The 20,836-nt window shown below is 40.8% G+C and overlaps 1 protein-coding gene across 4 annotated transcripts in view; it reads left to right on the top strand.

Annotated features, from left to right (window-relative positions):
• Positions 1-20,836, top strand: part of NUP93 (nucleoporin 93) — a 122,659-nt gene that overhangs the window by 2,477 nt on the left and 99,346 nt on the right. For 3 of the 4 annotated variants that reach the window (XM_049703794.1, XM_049703793.1, XM_049703796.1), the window contains exon 2: positions 14,690-14,796. In XM_049703794.1, coding sequence (XP_049559751.1) covers positions 14,739-14,796 — 58 coding nt within the window. In that variant the 5' untranslated portion in view covers positions 14,690-14,738. Of the gene's footprint in view, positions 1-14,689; positions 14,797-16,752; positions 16,893-20,836 lie in introns of those variants that run through there. The other variant, XM_033418979.2, reaches the window with a different exon arrangement.

Genomic DNA, 20,836 nt, shown 5'->3' with positions numbered 1-20,836 from the left:
TTTTCTGATGATGCCCATTCTGACCGGTGTGAGGTGATACCTCATTTTAGTTTTGATTTGCATTTCTCTAATAATTAGTGATGTTGAGCAGCTTTTCATGTGCCTCTTGCCCACCTGCATGTCTTCTTTGGAGAAATGTCTGTTTAGGTCTTCTGCCCATTTTTTGATTGGGTTGTTTGTTTTTATAATATTGAGCTACCTGAGCTGTTTATATATTTTGGAGAGTAATCCTTTGTCAGATACTTCATCATTAGTGTATAGGAATGCAAGAGATTTCTGTGCATTAATTTTGTATCCTGCAAGTTTACCAAATTCATTGATTAGCTCTAGTAGTTTTCTGGTGGCATCTTTAGGATTCTCTATGTATATAGTATCATGTCATCTGCAAACAGTAGCAGTTTTACTTCTTCTTTTCCAATTTGTATTCCTTTTATATCTTTTTCTTCTCTGATTGCCGTGGCTAGGACTTCCAATACTATGTTAAATAATAGTGGTGACAGTGGGCATCCTTGTCTTCTTCCTGATCTTAGAGGAAATGCTTTCAGTTTTTCACCATTGAGAATGATGTTTGCTGTGGGTTTGTCATACCTGGCCTTTATTATGTTGAAGTAGATTCCCTCTATGCCCACTTTCTGGAGAGTTTTTATCATAAATGGGTGTTGAATTTTGTCAAAAGATTTTTCTGCATCTATTGAGATGATCATATGGTTTTTATTCTTCAATTTGTTAATATGGTGTACCACATTGATCAATTTGCATATATTGAAGAATCCTTGCATCCTTGGGGTAAATCCCACTTGATCATGGTGTATGATCCTTTTAATGTGTTGTTGGATTCTGTTTGCTAGTATTCTGTTGAGGATTTTTGCATCTATATTCATCAGTGATATTGTTCTGTAATTTTCTTTTTTGTATTATCTTTGTCTGGTTTTGGTATCAGGGTGATGGTGGCCTCATAGAATGAGTTTGGGAGTTTTCCTTCCTCTACAATTTTTTGGAAGAGTTTGAGAAAGATGGGTGTTAGCGCTTCTCTAAATGTTTGATAGAATTCACCTGTGAAGCCATCTGGTCCTGGACTTCTGTTTGTTGGAAGATTTTTAGTCACAGTTTCAATTTCATGACTTGTGATTGGTCTGTTCATATCTTCTATTTCTTCCTGGTTCAGTCTTGGAAGGTTATACCTTTCTAAGAATTTGTCCATTTCTTCCAGGTTGTCCATTTTATTGGCATAGAGTTTGCTTGTAGTAGTCTCTTAGGTTGCTTTGTATTTCTGCGGTGTCTGTTGTAACTTCTCCTTTTTCATTTCTAATTTTATTGATTTGAGTCCTCTCCCTCTTTTTCTTGATGAGTCTGGCTAATGGTTTATCAATTTTGTTTATCTTTTCAAAGAACCAGCTTTTAGTTTTATTGATCTTTGCTATTGTTTTCTTTGTTTCTATTTCATTTATTTCTGCTCTGATCTTTATGATTTCTTTCCTTCTGCTAACTTTGGTTTTGTTTGTTCTTCTTTCTCTAGTTCCTTTAGGTGTAAGGTTAGATTGTTTATTTGAGATTTTTCTTGTTTCTTGAGGTAGGCTTGTATAGCTATAAACTTCCCTCTTAGAACTGCTTTTGCTGCATCCCATAGGTTTTGGATCGTTATGTTTTCATTGTCATTTGTCTCTAGGTATTTTTTTATTTCCTCTTTGATTTCTTCAGTGATCTCTTGGCTATTTAGTAACATATTGTTTAGCCTCCATGTGTTTGTGTTTTTTATGTTTTTTTCCCCTGTAATTGATTTCTAATCTCATAGCGTTGTGGTCAGAAAAGATGCATGATATGATTTCAATTTTCTTAAATTTACTGAGGCTTGATTTGTGACCCAAGACATGATCTATCCTGGAGAATGTTCTGTGCGCACTTGAAAGGAAAGTGTAATCTGCTGTTTTTGGATGGAATGTCCTATAAATATCAATAAATCTATCTGGTCTGTTGTGTCTTCTAAAGCTTGTGTTTCCTTATTAATTTTCTGTTCGGTTGATCTGTCCATTGGTGTAAGTGAGGTGTTAAAGTCCCCCACTATTAATGTGTTACTGTCAATTTCCTCTTTTAGAGCTGTTAGCAGTTGCCTTATGTGTTGAGGTGCTCCTATGTTGGGTGCATATATATTTGTAATTGTTATATCTTCTTCTTGGATTGATCCCTTGATCATTATGTAGTGTCCTTCCTTGTCTCTTGTAACATTCTTTATTTTAAAGTCTATTTTATCTGATATGAGTATTGCTACTCCAGCTTTCTTTTGATTTCCATTTGCATGGAATATCTTTTTCCATCCCCTCACTTTCAATCTGTATGTGTCCCTAGGTCTGAAGTGGGTCTCTTGTAGACAGCATATATATGGGTCTTGTTTTTGTATCCATTCAGCAAGCCTGTGTCTTTTGCTTGGAGCATTTAATCCATTCACGCTTAAGGTAATTATCAATATGTATGTTTCTATTACCATTTTCTTAATTGTTTTGGGGTTTTTTTTGAGGTCCTTTTCTTCTCTTGTGTTTCCCACTTAGAGAAGTTCCTTTAGCATTTGTTGTAGAGCTGGTTTGGTGGTGCTGAATTCTCTTAGCTTTTGCTTGTCTCCAAAGCTTTTGATTTCTCCATCGAATCTGAATGAGATCCTTGCTGGGTAGAGTAATCTTGGTTGTAGTTTCTTCCCTTTCATCACTTTAAGTATATCATGCCACTCCCTCTGGCTTGTAGGGTTTCTGCTGAGAAATCAGCTGTTAACCTTATGGGAGTTCCCTTGAATGTTATTTGTCATTTTTCCCTTGCTGCTTTCAATAATTTTTCTTTGTCTTTAATTTTTGCCAATTTGCTTACTATGTGTCTCAGCGTCTTTCTCCTTGGGTTTATCCTGTATGGGACTCTCTGCGCTTCCTGGACTTGGGTGGCTATTTCCTTTCCCATGTTATGGAAGTTTTTGACTATAATCTCTTCAAATATCTTCTCGGGTCCTTTCTCTCTCTCTTCTCCTTCTGGGGCCCCTATAATGCGAGTGTTGTTGCATTTAATGTTGTCCCAGAGGTCTCTTAGACTGTCTTCATTTCTTTTCATTCTTTTTTCTTTATTCTGTTCTGCAGCAGTGAATTCCACCATTCTGTCTTCCAGGTCACTTATCCATTCTTCTGCCTCAGTTATTCTGCTACTGATTCCTTCTAGTGTATTCTTCATTTCAGTTATTGTATTGTTCATCTCTGTTTGTTTGTTCTTTAATTCTTCTATATCTTTGTTAAACATTTCTTGCATCTTCTCGATCTTTGCCTCCATTCTTTTTCTGTGGTCCTGGATCATCTTCACTATCATTATTCTGAATTCTTTTTCTGGAAGATTGCCTATCTCCATTTCATTTAGCTGTTTTTCTGGTGTTTTATCTTGTTCCTTCATCTGGTACATAGCCCTCTGCCTTTTCATCTTGTCTATCTGTGAATGTGGTTTTTGTTCCACGGGCTGCAGGATTGTCCTCTTATTCTTAACTTTTACCCTCTAATCACTCTTATTTCTCCTTGATGGGAGCTTGATGTATCTTCTTGTATCTGTAGCTGCTGATTGATTTTGTAAGCAGATAGGGTAGGGGGAGTCTTCAGAGAAAGAGAACCAGACATGGCTTTCTTGACATCATAATTTCCTTCCTTTTTAAGGCTGAATAATATTCCATTGTCTTTATATACCACATTTGCTTATCCATTCATCCATCATTGGACACTTGGATTGCTTCCATGGTTTGGATATTGTAAATAATGCTATGTACATGGGTGTACAAATGTCACTTTGTGACCCTGCTTTCAATTCTTTGGAGTGTGTACCCAGGAGTGGAATTGATGGATCATACAGAAATTCTATTTTTAGTTTTTGAGGCTCCTCCATAAAGAATGGGTTTTTCTACTTCTGCAAAAATGTCGTAAGGATTTTTATAGGGATTGCATTGAATCTGTAGATCTCTTTGAGAAATGTTGACATCTTAACAATATTGTCTTCTAATCCATGAACATGGGATGTGTTTCCTTTTATTTATGTCTTCTTTAAATTGTTTCAGCTATGTTTTGTAGTTTTAATTGTGCAAGTTTTTCACCTCCTTGGTTAAGTTAATTTCTAAATTATTTTTTCATGCTATTGTAAATGGAGTTGTTTTTGTATTTTCTTTTCAGATTTTTCATTGTTAGTGTATAGAAACGTGACTGATTTTTGTGTGTTGACTTTGTGTTCTGCTACTTTGTTGAATACATTTGTTCATTCTAACAGGTTTTTTTGGTGTGGAATCTTTAGGATTTTCTACATATAAGATCCTATCATGTGTGAACAGAGATAATTTACTTCTTCCTTTTTTATTTGAATGCCTTTTTTTTTTTTTTTTTTTTTGGCGGTACGCGGGCCTCTCACTCTTGTGCCTTCTCCCTTTGCGGAGAGCAGGCTCCAGACGCGCAGGCTGAGTGGCCATGGCTCACGGGCCCAGCCACTCCACAGCATGTGGGATCTTCCTGGACCGGGGCACAAACCTGCGTCCCCTGCATCGGCAGGCGGACTCCCAACCACTGTGCCACAAGGGAAGCCCTTGAATGCCTTTTATTTCTCTTTCTTGACTAATTGCTCTTCCAGTACTATGTTGAAAAGAGGTAGCAAAAGCAGGCATCCCTGCCTTGTTTCTAATCTTAGAGGAAAAGCTTTCAGCTCTTTGCCATTGAGTATGATGTTTGCTGTGGGGTTTTCATATATGGCTTGTATTATGTTGAAGTACTTTCCTTCTGTTCCTAGTTTGTAAAGTGTTTTTATAATGACAGGGTGTTGAATTTTGTCAAATGTATTTATGCATCAATTCAGATGATCATGTGATTTCTCTCCTTCATTCTGTTAATGTGGTGTATTACCTTGATCAATTTTCATATGTTGAACCATCCTTGCATTCCAGAAATAAATCCATCTTGGTCATGGTGTGTAATCTTTTAAATATGCTGCTGCAGCTGGTTTGCTAGTATTTTGTTGAGAACTTTTACTTGTGGTATCTTTGGCTGGCTTTGGTATCAGGGTAATACTGGCCTCATAGAATGACTTGGAAAGTATTCCCTCTCCTTCAATTTTTTGGAAAAGTTTGAGAAGGATTGGTAGTAGTTCTTTAAATGTTTGGTGGAATTTACCAGTGAAGCCATTGGATCCAAAGCTTTTATTTGTTGAGAGATTTTCTATTACTGATTCGATCTCATTAGTAATTACAGGTCTACTCAAATTTTCTATTTTTCTTGATTTAGTCTTTGTAGGTTTTATATTTCTAAGAACTTGTCCATTTCATCCATCATTTTTGGGGGTACAGTTGTTCATAGTACTCTTATCTTTATTTCTGTAGATCAGTAGTAATGTTCCCACTTTCATATCTGACTTTAGTAATTTGATATTTCTCTCTTTTTTTCTTAGCATATATAGCTAAAGTTTTGTCAATTTTGTTGATCTTTTCAATCAATCAGTTTCTGGTTTCATAGATTTTTCTCTATTTTTTTTCTATTCTCTATTTTATTTACTCTCTGCCCTAATATTTATCATTTCTTTCCTTCTGCTAATTTTTTTTTTTTTTTTTTTTTTTTTTTTTGCGGTACGCTGGCCTCTCACTGTTGTGGCCTCTCCCTTTGCGGAGCACAGGCTCCAGACGCACAGGCTCAGCGGCCATGGCTCACGGGCCCAGCTGCTCCGCGGCATGTGGGATCTTCCTGGACCAGGGCACGAACCCGTGTCCCCTGCATCGGCAGGTGGACTCTCAACCACTGCGCCACCAGGGAAGCCCCCTTCTGCTAATTTTTGGTTCTTCCTTTTCTAGTTTCTTAACATATACAGTTAAGTTGTTGATTTGAGATATCACTTGTTTTGTTTGTTTGTTTGTTTTAAGCAAGGTCTTCTTAGAAGCCCATATGATTTAAATTTATTTATTTATTTATCGCACCACTCTTCATCGCAGTGCGCGGGACTCTCACTATCGCGGCCTCTCTTGTTGCGGAGCACAGGCTCCAGATGCGCAGGCTCAGTAATTGTGGCTCACGGGCCTAGCTGCTCCACGGCATGTGAGATCTTCCCAGACCAGGGCTCGAACCCGTGTCCCCTGCATTGGCAGGCAGACTCTCAACCACTGTGCCACCAGGGAAGCCCCACTTGTTTTTTTAATATAAGTATTTATAGCTATAAATTTCCCCTTTACTGCTTTCACTACATTCCATATGTTTTGGTATGTTGTGTTTTCATTTTCATTCATCTCTAGAAAATTCAAGTATTTTAAAATTTTCCTTGTAATTTCTTCTTTGATCCATTAGTTGTTCAATAGTGTGTTGTTTAATTTCCACAAACTAAAAAAAATTTTTTAATTTTTGTGTTGTTGATTTCTAATTTCATCCTACTTTGTTTAGAGAAGACACTTTGTATAATATCTATCCCTTAAAATCTACTGAGACTTAATCTGTGGCCTAACATGTAGTCTATCCCAGGAAACGTCCCATGGACACTAGAGAAGAATTCTGTTGTTGTTCTGTACATGTCTGTTATATCTAGTTGATCTATTGTGTTAAGTCCTCTGTTTCCTTACTTATCTTCTGTCTTGTTGTACTATCCTTTATTGAGAGTGGGACATTGAAGTCTTCAACTATTATTGTAGAGCTATTTATTTCTCCCTTCATTCTGTCAGTTTTTGTTTCATATATTTTGCTGGTTTGTTATTATGTATGCAAATGTTTGTAATTGTTATATATTCTTGCTATGTTGAAACTTTTATTAATATATAATGTCCTTCTTTGTCTCTTGTCATCTTTCTTGATTTGAAGTCAATTGTGTCTGATAATAGTATAGCCATTCCCACTCTGTTTTGGTTACTATTTACATGGAATGTTTTTTTCCATCTTTTCACTTTCAATCTATTTCTGCTTTTGGGTCTAAAGTGAATCTCTTTTAGATGGTATATACTTGGATCCATTCTGCAAATCTCTGTCTTTTGATTGGAGAATTTAATCCATTTCTGTTTAAAGTAATTGCTGGTAAGGAGAGACTTCTGTCACCTTACCATCTGTTTTCTGTATGACTTACACTTTTTTTTGTCCCTCATTTCTTACATTACTGTCTTCTTTTGTGTTTAGTTGAATTTCTGTAGTCAAATATTAAAATTCCTTTCTCATTTCCTTTTGTGTATATTCTATGGCAATCTTCTCTGTGGTTACCATGGGAATTGCATTTAACATCCTACAGTTATAATACTCTAATTTAAATTTACACCAGCTTAATTTGAATAGCATACAAAAGCTCTGCTCCTTTATAGCTCCATCCTCACCCCTTTCTGTTGTTGATGTCACAGAATTACTCTTTATGTACTGTGGGCCCCAAAAACTAATAATTCTTTTAAATGCATTAGTCTCTTAAATTATGTAGAAAACAACATGTGGAGTTATAAATCAAAGCTACCATAATGGTAAATTTTAGACTAATAATTTAAAAATATATATTAGTCTCTTAAATCATGTAGAAGACAAAATGTGGAGTTACATTGTTACAATAATATTTGTTTTTATAAGTGCACATGTATTTACCTTTTGTGATCTTTATTTCTTTATACAACTTCAAGTTACTGTCTATTGTCCTTTCGTTTCACCCTGCAGGGCTCCCTTGAGCTTTTCTTGCAGGGCATGTCTAGTGGTAGCAAATTTCCTCGGCTTTTAACCTGGAAATGTCTTAATTTCTCCCTCATTCTTTTGGGTTTTTTTGCGGTACGCGGGCCTCTCACTGTTTTGGCCTCTCCTGTTGTGGAGCACAGGCTCCGGACGCACAGGCTCAGCAGCTATGGCTCACGGGCCCAGCCGCTCCGCGGCATGTGGGATCTTCCCAGACCAGGGCACGAACCCGTGTCCCCTGCATTGGCAGGCGGACTCTCAACCACTGCGCCACCAGGGAAGCCCTCTCCCTCATTCCTGAAGGACAGTTTGCCAGGCATAGTATTCTTGGTCGATTTTTTTTTGTCCTTTTAGCATTTTGAATATATTGGCCTACTGCTTTCTGGCCTCCAAAGCTCCTAATGAGAAATCTGCTGATAATTTTATTGAGGATCCTTTGTATGTGACAAGTTGCTTCTCTCTTGCTGCTCTCAAGATTCTCTCTTTGTCTTTTGAAAGTTTGATTATAATGTACCATGTTGTGTGTCTCTAACTTCATCTTACTTGGAGTTCATTTAACTTCTTGGATGTTTTTCATACCTTCATCAAATTTGAAAAGTTTTCAGTCATTATTTCTTCAAATAGTCTTTCACCCCTTTCTTTCTTTCTCTTCTCCTTCTGGAATTCCTACAATGCATATGTTGTTGGTCCACTTACTCATGTCCCACAGGTACCTTAGGCTCTGCTCACTTTTCTTCAGTTTTTTTTTTTCCTGTTCCTCAGACTCCATAATTTCCATTGTCCTAGGTTCAACCTCACTGATTCTTTCTTCTGCTTCCTCAAATCTGCCTTTGAATCCCTCTAGTGAATTTTTCATTTCAGTTATTGTACTTTTCAGAATTTCTGGATTCAGAGCTTCAGAGTAAGCACCAGGATTTCTTTTTGGTTTCTTATAGGTTTTCTGTGTCTTTACCGATATTTCCATTTTGTTCATACATCATTTTTTTGACTTTTCCCACATCTTCCTTTAGTTCTTTGAGTATCTTTAAGGCTTTTGCTTTAAAGTCTTTGTCTAGTAGATCTGCCATTAAGTTTTTTTCAGGGGCATTTTCTGTTGGCCTATTTGTTCTTTTGAATGGGCCCTACTTTACTGTTTCATTTGTTTGTATGCTTTATGATTTTTCTTGTGAAAACAGGACACTTGAATCTAGTAAGGTAGTAACTCTGGAAATCAGATTCTCTCCCTTCCCAAAGGTTTGCTAGGTTTTTGTTTTTATGATCGTTGTAGACTATCTTTGTGCCAAGGGTCAGCCTGAGGTGTGAACTTAAGGTCTTCTCAGGTCTTATCTGAGCCTATGCTTTTCCTTGGGTGCAGGTGGTCATTTTCTAATTTCACCCATGTATGTAGTTGTTTTTGAATACTCTAGTCTTTAACGTCTGAGGAAAAGAGAAAAATGAAGGGGGGAAATAGGGCACTGGCCCTTCAAATAGGCTGGGAATGACCTCTGCTGGAGTGGAGGGGGAGGGACTTGCAACAATGGGAGAAGGTGTTAACAACAATGACTGCCTTCTCTTTGTCTGCACCTCTGAGATCAGAAGCAGCAATCAGTGATCAGAGCACAGATCCCCAAGATTTGGAGGATCTTGGAGGACAGGGCCTTTTTTACCCACGCCGGCTCCTGCAACTGTGTGCAAGCTGCCCCAGGAATATGTGCACAGCTGTCTGTCACATGGCTGGGGGTGGGGGATGGGTGTCTGAGCTTAAATACACGGAAATTAACTTCAATTTACCACCCAAGCCTTCCCCTGGAAGTTGCAAGCTTCAATAGATCCATAGTTCCAAAATAGTTACATCAAACAGATTCTGCCAGTGCAATTGTTGTCCAGGTGTGGACAGATTCCTGATGCTTCTTAGAATCCTCACTTTTCAACCTTTTTAACACTTGGTTTTGTCAATTTTTTAATTTAGCCATTTTGTCAACATTATCAGTAGTCAGAGAAATAAAAATTAGAACTATAATCATATATTCTATACATCTATTAAAGGGGCTCAAATAAAGAAAAATATCTGATAATACCAAGTGTTAGTCAAGTTTGGAGCAACAGGAACTCTTATACGTTGCTAGTGGGAAGGTAACATGGTACAACCATTTGGAAAACATTTTGGCAGCTTCTTATAAAGTTAAACGTATAAATACCATACAACCCAGAAATTCCATTTTTAGGTATTTACAGAAGAGAAATGAAAGCATATGTTCACACAAAAACATGTACAGGAATGTTCCTAGCCAAAAACTGGAAAAAAATCCAAACATTTATCAGAATGAATGGATAAATAAAATGGAGTATATCTACGTAGTAAATACTTATCAATTAAAATGAATGAACTACTGATACAGGTATCAACATGGATGAATATAAAAAAACATTATGCTGAGCTAAAGAAGCTAGACACAAAAGATATGGCATGATTCTATTTACACACAGTTCTAGAACAGGCAAAAATAAGTTATAGTGACAGGAAGCAGATCAGTAGTTTCCTGGGATGTGTGTTAGGGGATAGAGAGGAGGTTGACTGTAAAGGGACAGAAAGAAACTTTTTAGAATGATGGAAATCTTCTATACCTTGATTGTAGTGATGGTCATGCATTTATTAAATACACCTAAGTATACTTTTAAAACAGGTCCATTTTTTGGAAGGAGACTGTACTTCATGAAAAATGTAATCATTCTGGCCTGGTGGTTGTTTAACGGTTATTCATTGCAGATTTAATTTGCATTACCCTATGACTAATTATGTTGAGTACCTTCCATATACTTACTGCTATTTTGATATTTTACTAGTCAGGTTTCTCCACAGAAGGCAAACTAGAGACCCAGGAGAGTCTGTAGTAGTTCCAGTCCAGTCCAACAGGCTCAAGGCCCAGGAAAAGTCAATGTTTCAGTTCATGTCTGAAAGCAAGAGGAAAAAACAGTTGAAAGCAGTCACGCAGAAGGAATTCTCTCTTACTCAGCATTTTTGTACTATTTAAGCCTTCAACTGATTGGATGGGGCCCATCCACATTGGGAAGGGCAATCTTCTTTACTCAGTCTACTGATTCAAATGTTAGTCTCTCCAAAAACACCCTCACAGACACACCCAGAATAATATTTGACCAAATATCTGGGCATCCTGTGGCCCAGTCAAGTTAATACATAAAATTAACCATTAACCATTAACCATTATAAATATCCTCTTTTGTAAAATACTTATTCAAGTCTTTTGCCCATTTCTAATTGGGTTATCTGTCTTTTCCTTATTGATTTATATATATTCTGGATATGTCATAGTTCGAGAAATGTATTGCAAATTTCTTCAGTCTCTCAGTGGGGTCAAATTTATCAGTCTTTTCCTTGTAGTTAATGATTGTTGTGTGTTATTTAAGAAATGCTTGCCAACCCCAGGTCATGAATTCTACTATCTTATCTTTTAGAAGATTTATTGTGCTTTCTTTTCACATTCAGGTCTATAATCCATGTGAAATTTATTTTGGGTATACGGTGTAATGTAGGGATACATTTTTTTTTTCCCTATAGCTAATAGGCTCATACTACTTACTGAAAGCCCTATCTTTTCCCCCTCTGAGTCACTTTTGCCATAAATCAGGTAACCATATCAGGTCCACTTCTGGACTCTCTGTTTCATTGGTTTATTTATTTATTCTTTATTTATTCTTGTGCCAATTCTTTTAAAATTATTATAGCTTTAAATAAGTCTTGATATTTGACAGTATAAGTTCCCCTCCCACTTTGTTTTTCTTCTTTAAGAAAGTCTAGGGACTTCTCTGGTGGCACAGTGGTTAAGAATTCTCCTGCCAATGCAGGGGACACAGGTTTGATCCCTGGTCCAGGAAGATCCCACATGCCAAGGAGCAGCTAAGCCTGTGTGTCACAACTACTGAGCCTGCACCCTAGAGCCCGTGAGCTACAACTACAACTACAACTACTGAGCCCACGTGCCACAACTACTGAAGCCCACGTGCCTAGAGCCTGTGCTCCACAACAAGAGAAGCCCCCACTCGCCACAACTAGGGAAAGCCCGTGCACAGGCTTGGGGACCCAAAACAGCCAAAAATAAATTAATTAATTAATTTTAAGAAAAAAAGAATGTCTAGAAGGAACATTCTTGGCCTTTTACATTTTCAGGTAAAATTTACAATCAGCTTGTTAATTTCCTTTAAAATTTTTTCTGGGATTATAACTTGAGGTATTTGAACCTAAATCACCTTGGGGAGAATTGACATCTTTATAATACTGTCTTCAATCCAAAAACATGGCATATTCCTATGTTTATTTAGGTCTTCTTTTGTTGCTCTCAGCAGTACTGCGTAGTTTTTAGTGTCAAGATCTTGCACATTTTTTTTGTCAAGTTTACTCCTCATTGTATTATTTTTATGCTAATGTAATTTATATCATTAACATTTTTAATTTTCTATTTATTTTTGCTAATATATAGAAATACAATTAGTGTTTTTTGTTTTCGGTACGCGGGCCTCTCACTGTCGTGGCCTCTCCCGTTGCGGAGCACAGGCTCCGGACGTGCAGGCTCAGCGGCCATGGCTCACGGGCCCAGCCACTCCACGGCACATGGGATCTTCCCAGACCGGGGCACAAACCCGTGTCCCCTGTATCGGCAGGCGGACTCTCAACCACTGCGCCACCAGGGAAGCCCCTCCAATTTTTATACCTAGTATTTCTCTTTCCTGTCATAATGCACTGGTTAAGCCTTCCTGTACAATGTCAAATATAAATGGTAACAACTGACATCTTTTTCTCAGGGGAAATATTTATATTTCATCATTAAGTGTGATGTTTGAGGAAGGCTTTTTAAAACCAAATTAAGTTCCCATCTATTCCTAGTTTGCTAAAAATTTTTTTTATCAAATGAGTGTTGTATAAAATGCTTTTTTAATGTGTTTATTAAGATACACATTTTTTTCCGTACACATTTATGCTGTTAGTGTGGAGAATTACATTATTTTCTAATGCTAAATTAACCTTGCATTTTTGGCAAAAAAAAATCCCTTTTAATTATGGTGTATTATCTTTTGCTGTATTGCTGTATTTGGTTTTCTAATATTTTATTTTGAATTTTTGCCTTATGTTTACTCAGGCTGTTGTCCTATTTCTTTTCTTGTAAGGTTTCTGCCAGGTTTTGAATTCAAGGTTATAAAGTTCTCATTTAACAAATTGTAAAGTGTTCTTATTTTTTCTATTCTCTGGAAGAGTTTGTGTAAGATTAGTGTTATTTCATCCTTAAACATTTGAAACAATTTGCCAGTGAAGTCATCTGGACTTGGAATTTTTTGTTTTGGGGTATGTTTATTTTATTTCAGTGGAAGTAAAGGGTGTGTTTTGAAATCCTGTCTGTCCCAGAGACCATGACACTTGCTTGTCCTTCATGTCTCCACATGGCTGCTCCTTCAGCGATTCAGTTCTTTGCTCAAATACCACCTCCTCAGAAATGTCCTCCATGACTGCCCCAGCTAAAGTAGCACCCACTCCTTTCAGCTACAATTTCCATTTTTTTGTAGACTTGTGTTCCCTAAAATTAACCTTTCCAAAAAATTGTTTATTTACTCTCTTTCTCTCCTGTTAGATTTTGAGCTCTGTGGGGCAGGAACCTTGTCAATCTCGTTCCCCTCTGAATCTTTACACTCAGAACATAGCAGTTGCCCAACAATTATTTTTCAAGTGACTAAATGAATAAAAGGAAGCCAGATAGAGATCCTTTCCCCCCAAAATCGCCAGAAGGCAAGAGCAATGATGAGGATGTTCATCATCAAGTCTTACATTTTTAACAATAAATATCGCCTAGGGTCTCCATCAGACTTAATATAGAAACAAAAATCTGCTATATAATTCTGTAGTCTCTGCCAAATTATGATGTCATTTTGAAACAAAATGTAATGAACATAAAAATAAGACTTCTTGGGCTTCCCTGGTGGCGCGGTGGTTGAGAGTCCGCCTGCCGATTCAGGGGACACGGGTTTGTGCCCTGGTCCGGGAAGATCCCACATGCCGCAGAGCGGCTGGACCCGTGAGCCATGGCCGCTGAGCCTGCACATCCAGAGCCTGTGCTCCGCAACGGGAGAGGCCACAACAGTGAGAGGCCCGCGTACAGCAAAAAAAAAAAAAAAAAAAAAAAGACTTCTTCAGTTTCTTTCTTTGAAAATGGAGCTGTTTAATACTTTTTTTGTTTAATGTTATTTTTTAAATGTATAGAACAAAATGTAACATGATGGTGAAAACATTCTTCTTAACATTGTTGAAAGCACCTCCTTACATAGCATGTGAGGGACAACCACATTCAGTTGGGAAAAGCTTACTGAATTCTGGCCTGCTGACTTTGTAACAAGCATGTTAGATGAGCTGCTGCAAGGGTTCAAGTAATCTTGCATCCTTCAGGATTATTTTGATTATAAGTGACAGAAAACCCAACTGAAAGTGAATTTTTTTTTCTCATGCAACAGAACATTCCAGGGGTAGGGTTAGCTTTAGTTTGATCTAGAAGCTCACATAATGTCATTGGATTCTGCCTCTCTTTCCATCACTACATTGTTCTCTTTTGTAATGGCTTCATTCCTAGGTAGGTTCTTCCCTCATGGCTAATAACTAAAGTTCTAAAAGCTTAATTTCAGGGAGTGAGGACTTCTATGAAAACTCCTTCACAGTTCCAATTCCAGTGGTAAAGAGAGCAACTGTGTGAGCAGAACATCTTGAGAATAAATTTTTTTGACTCTGTTGAGTCATAGGCCCATCCCTGAACCAGCCACTCTAGCCAGGGTAGAGCTCATACTATACTAGTAGTCTTCTGCTACTTGTTTTTCACACTTAAAATTATGTTTCCAAGATCCACCTGTGTTGTGTTTGTAGCTATAGCACACTCATTTTCACTGCTGAATAATATTCCATTGTTATAATACCCACAATTTATTTATTTAGTTAGTTAATGGACATTTGTTTTTTGTTTTTGTTTTTTCCTGTTATGAACTGTGCTGCTGTGAAGATTCTTGCAAATATCTCCTGGTGCACATGTGTAAGAGTTTTTCCTGGGCATGTATCAAGGAGTGGAATTGCTGGGTTTTACAATATGGAAGTATTCAGCTCCAAAAGGTAAACGTCCTGATTTTCCGTTTGGCAATGTTTCATGAGTATTTGTCTATGGTATTAAAAATTCTTCTTTACATAATAGAAAAAAGCAAGGTAAAAGGATAAAACATTATTCAGATGCAAGATGCTGTTATATTTGTGGATATTGTCTGACCACAGCAGGATCTGGTTATATTTAATAGCTTTAAGACAAAGGCCACACCCATATATATTGTCAATCAGCATCAATCATTTATACAGAACCCACAATATGCTTGTGTGAGCTGTTAAAGACAAACGAAGCTGGACATTAGTTAAAGTGGTAAGGACATATTTTAATCAGCAATATTCTATTGCAGTAAAGAACAGAGCCCAGCATGAATGGAACTCAACTTTGATTTGTACAGAGGTGACTGGGCGTTTCAAAGGGAGAATCAGAGAATAGGGAGGGGGTTGAGCTCTGCTGAGTTAGGGAAAAATTACCAAAAGTGGGAAGGAGGTGTCAGTCCATGTGAAACTCATCTGGATTTGCTAACTGGTGCTCACTGAAGTTAGGCTGCTGCCCTCGCACAGAGGCTGGGAGACAGGGACCCTATCTTCAGGTGTTGGCTGGAAAAAATGGTAAATTCTTTTGGCAGCCTTGAGTTTTCTCTGGCAGGTACTTTAAGAGGGGCTAGGGTCACCTAAGGATGTGGCCCTGAGCTGTTAGAAACTATGTTGGTTGTTTTGCTCAAGTTGTTACAGGCTGAGGTTGAGGCCCTAGAAGAGAACAGGGCTCAGAGGAGCCTGGCTAGAGTTCTGTCAAGGAGAGAATCTGTCAGAAGTGAGAGGAAAGGTGTGGTGAGGGTGGGAATAGCACTATTTCTCTCCTCTTTACCTTTGCTTACACCATTCCCTAGGCCAGGAAAAACCTCCTCTCTCTCTGCCATTCTAAGCCCTATTCATCCTTATGGCTCAGTTAAGGTGTCACTTCCCCTGAGAAGGCCTCCTTGACTTTCAACCCACCAGACCGGGTTAAACACCCTTAGCATCCTTATATAGCTTTGTCATGCACTTAGCACATTACATTGAAATACACTCTGCTTCCTCACCAGATCGTAAGGACTGGGTCTCATTCATTTTGGGCATATTGTGGGCACTAATGTATGTTGCATGAGTGGGCACTGTGACAATCAAAGGTCCACTCTCCTTATGTCTTGGACACAGAAATAGCCTCCCAGCTCCTCTCTGCTTCCCTCTTCTCTACCCAGAGGGCTAGAGAGATCGTCTATAAAGGTAAGTCAGCTCATGTCACAGTTTGGCTTCAGATCCTCCGGTGGCTTCCATTTGCATGAGGAATAACTTCAACTTTCTTGCTGTGGCCAGAAGGACCTGCAAAGTCTGGCCCCAGCCAACTGTGAGTCTTATCCCACCTGAGCTGGATCATCCTCTAGCAGTCATACTCCCCTTCTTTCTATTCTTCAAACACCAGGCTTGTTTCCCGGTGAAGCCTTCAGATTTGTTCCCTCTACTTAGAATGTTCTGCAGCCAAGACTCTGCAAGGCTGACCCTTTCTCATCATTCATGTTTCAGCTCAGCCAGCACCTCCTCAGAGAGGCCCTCCCTGACCACATTCTCTTTCCCATCACACTGCTTTTCTCGTCATTGCCCTCCTTACAAACTGGAGGTGATTTATTATATTTTGTTTCCCCCACCAGCTTGAGAACTCCATTAGGGCAGGGATCTTGTCTGCCGTGGCTGCCACTATGCCCCCAGTACCTGGAATAGTGCCTGGCACTCGGATGGTGTTCAATGAAGGGTAAGAAATCCGCGCAGGCAATTGTGGGATCGCTTTCTCCGGCAGGAGCCGACTCTAACCACGTGGGAGGGGTGAGGGCGGTGGCTGGGTGCGTGTGGGGAGGGACAGCTCAGTCGAAGGCCCCGCCCAAGCCCCGCCCAAGCCCCGCCCATGTCCGTGTCCTCCTCCTCGGGTCTCCATAAAGTTCATTTGGCGGCGCGCCGCGCGGGGTCTTCTGGGAAGGCCGGTCTCGGCCAATCAGGAAGCGCGGGCGAGCGGCGCGAGACGCGGCCGACGCGTTTTCTAACCCGGACCTGAGCGGCTGACGCGGCTGCAACGCCAGGTAAGGGTGTTTGTGGCTCCGTCCTTTCGACACGGGGCAGGTCCTTGAACCTAAGGTCCAGAGGCTGGGCGGAGCCCGGTCCCCGTGCTCGGAGCCGTGCTGCTCACACTTCCCGTTCGCCTCATGGCAGCCGGCACGCCTGACGCCTGCGACACAGCGCCCTGTCGAACCGCCCCCCATTATAGCGTCGGGCTGCGCTCCGGGAGTGCTTTCTATCTGCTCTCTTTCTGAATGCGGAGCCTCGGCCCCCTGGCGACCCTCCTGTCCCACTACGGCGCTCTGCCGGCGCGCCACGCCCACCCCTGCCCTGCGAGTCCACCCTTGGCTGTATCGGTGCCCCTCCCCGCCACCACACTCCGCCTGGTATCTTCCTGACCGCGCCCTGTCAGCTCCCTCGCTCGCTCCTCGGGGATACTCTATCGGGAGGCGTTTCCCTCCCGGGAAAGGGACTACCCTGTGAGCCTTGGCCTATCTCCTCTGTCTGCATCCAGCGGAATGCGCCATCCCATGCAGGGAGATGCTAGTGATTAGAACCTGGAGGTGGCCCGCACTTTTCTCTGGGCCCACAGCACCCCATCCTCTGCAAAGGCAATGCCTGCATTTATTGGGTCTCTTTTTTAAAAATTACGGGGCCGACCGCAGGGGTCTTTGTTCCAAGTTTGGACGACCCATTGACAGAGTTGCTGGTCCAGGTTTGCCCCTCTGTCGGGTGTGAGAAGAGGTTATGATTTGTTTAGACCAAAATGTTTTTCAGCAAGGGTCACCTTTCTGTTCTGTTTGGGGGCTGTGAGAGGGTGCCCTTGGGCATCGTATTCTTTTTTCTTTCTTTCAGTTATTCTTCTTTGTGAATTTGTGTTTGGGACATTTTCATTTTTTATTCGTGGTGATCTCACTCGAGGCTCATGGTTCTTAATACCTGTTTATTAGGTTAACAGATCCCACATGAATATCTCCAGCCTGGGCCTCTCCCTTGACCTATATCCAGCTGCCTACTTTAATATCTCCACTGTGATGATTTGTAGGGAACTCAACCTGAACATTTCAAGATAAGGGCTAGCAAGGTTCCCTCCACTTCTCTTCCCAGACTGCTTTTCTTGCTGTTTTTTTTTTTTTCTCAGTAATGTAAAAGGCTCTGACCGTTAACCTTTGAGTCATCCTTAACTGCTCTTTTTCTTTCTTACTTCACATCCAATGCTTGGCATCCTGGGCGAGGTCACCATCACCTCTCCTGGATTATTGAAATAGTCTCTCACCTGGTCTCCTGGCTTCTGCCCTGGCCCCTATTTTCAGCACAGCAGATAGAAGGACCCTCCAGTGGGTCCCCATCTCATTTAAAGATGAACTCCTTACAGTGAGTTATATGGCTTTACATAATCTGACCCACTGTTATTTTCCCACTTTCGTTTTCTGCTACCCTCTCCTTCCACATGGCAGACATGCTTCGACCTCAGGACCTTTGTGCTTGCGATTCAATATTCATGTGGTTCGCTCCCTCACTTCTTTCAGGTTTTTATTCAAGGGTCACCTAGTAAGACATTCCCCACTTCCTATCTTCCTTTATTGCTTTAGTCGTTCTTATATTTTACTCATTTATCTGTGTATTGTTTGTTTTCCCCCTCTAGAACATTATCTGTTTTGTTCCCTGATGTATCCCCAGCACCTAGACCTGGCACACAGTAGGTGCTCAACAAATAGAAAATAAATCCATGTTCCTGACACTGTTAGAGGCTTGGGGATCCAGTGGTGACTGAGATAGGCCTGTGCTCACTGAGCTGCTGTTTCTGTGGAGCACATCATCAGCAATAAGCCCGCAGGGGTAGCATGTAGTGGCAGGGCCTTTTTAAAAAGAGGGCAAGGATGTCTGAACAGAGACCTGTTTGAAATCAGAGAGGGGAGTATCTCGGGCAAGAGCATTCCTGGAATGGGAACAGCAAGTGCAAATACCCTGAGGTGGGAACATTAGAGATGTGGTGAACTTGAGTGTCTAAACCTGCTTCCTGATGGGCTGAGGTAGAAAATAAGGTAGAGAAAGATAGATATGCCAAGGAGAAGGAGGGGTCAGAGCAAAGACCTGGAGGTGAGGACCTGAGGTATGTTCAGGGAACAGGTCACTTTAAGTCAGCAGACATTTTATTCGGTAACTTTTTAAAGTTTGTACCAAACTTAGCAGCTGAGAATTCAAAGCTGAGCAGTCTGTGGACCTCACCCTACAGGAATTCTCCATGTAGAGAGAGAAACAGACTTGGGAATAAAATCATCACAACTCTTCACCTGGCCAGGGAAGAACAGTAATAGATGGTTGAGAATAGTGTGGGAGGGGTTTGAGGTAGGTAGGACTGTCCCAGCTGACTTTGCAAGGTACACAAGAGTTCCCATGTGCCAGGGTATGTTTGTGTTCTAGCAGAGTGTACACCTGTATGTGCCAGTGTGTGAAGGGAGGAAACAGTATGAGGCATCCCAAGGAATAGAGAATTGCTAGGGTATCTTTGCTGGGAGGCAGTAAGAGATGAGGATGGTAAGGGTGGCAGTGCCCATTCTTTGGAGGGTGCCCCTATTGGCCGTGTCAACGCATGAGCACTTCCTTCTGTAGGAGATGGAAGGTGTTCCTGAGGGTATAAAGCCAGGGGAACGTTTCAGAAAGACCTCTCTAGCCAAGGGGAGTGTAGGTTAGAGGAACAAGAAGGCTTAGACTGTTGAGGTAATCAGGAGAAGAGCGTGAGGTTAGAGTGGGGGCAAAAGAGATGAGGGTTCGACTTTCCGAAAGGTTTGGGAGATAGACCTGGAGATTGGATGTTTGGAGAGGAAAGGGAGCCTGAGGTGGTTTCTGGCTGAATTGACTGGTGCTAATTGTTTTATCAAGAGAGACTGGAAATGCAGGAGGAGGAAGTGGTGCTGGTGGTGGTGGCAGTGGCAGCTAAGAGGGGAGAGAAGTGAAGCGTTTGGGATAATATGTAGTTTGAGGCATCCACTGGTCAGCCAGCTGTAGATGTCAGGTGAACAGTTGGAAATATTGACCCTGGGAGAGAGCTGGGCTGGACATAGAGATACGGAAGTCACCTTTGTTTTGATAGGTCAGTGTCCTTGCCTGGGCCCAGATAGGCGTCCGAGGTCCATGGAAAGGCAGCCTTGAGCCTCCTGGCACTGCCTGCTTAGGAGTGTGTGTGTGGCTCTCTTGGATGCACATGTGAATGTGAACGGATTCAGAGAGGTCTGTAGCCATCTGGGAGATGAATGGCTGTGGTAGGAATTGTAGTTGAAGTTCAAGTGGATGTTATCCAGAGAAATATATAGTGTGAGAAGAGGAGGTCCAAGGATAGAAGCTTGGCATTTGAGGGGTGGGTAGGTGAAGGAGGCATAGCAGAGGAGGCTGAGAGAGGGAGGAGGAGGAGGAGACCCAGGAGAAGGTGGAGTCTCCACGTCTTGGGAAGAGAGAGTTTCAGGAAGGAAGGAGTGGTTAGGATGTCAAAGGCTGTGAGAAGGGAAGGATTGAAGAGTCCATTGGATTTGGCAGTTGGGTCAGCAAAAGTTAGATGGCAGTGGTGATGAATGAATGACGCGTGACAGGGGATGGCCGTCTCTTTATGAAGGGAGTGGGAGCCAGAGGAGGACACGGGGTCGAGGAAGTTTTTAAAAATAAACTTCTTATTTTAGATTTGTTTTAGATTTATAGAACACATGCAGGATAGTACGGAGTTCTCTGTACCCCTCACCCAGTTTCCCCTACTGATGAGGAATTATTTTAGGGAAGGAGAGACCTAAATCCTAGAAGGAACCAATGACAGTGGAAAGAAAGGACAACCATCACTTCCTGAGCTCTGGCTGTGCGCAGGTCTCTGCCATGGGCTTTACTTCTATAATCTAATGCCATCCTCACGGCAACCCTGTGATGTCAGGCTTACTCCCTTCCCTGTCTCCCTCGTTTCAGTAAATGGCACCTTCATGGT

Source organism: Orcinus orca, chromosome 20 (assembly GCF_937001465.1).
Source record: "Orcinus orca chromosome 20, mOrcOrc1.1, whole genome shotgun sequence".
Taxonomy (NCBI): domain Eukaryota; kingdom Metazoa; phylum Chordata; class Mammalia; order Artiodactyla; family Delphinidae; genus Orcinus; species Orcinus orca.
Note: the sequence above shows the minus strand (reverse complement) of the source record. Positions and strands in the feature narration are given on the sequence as shown.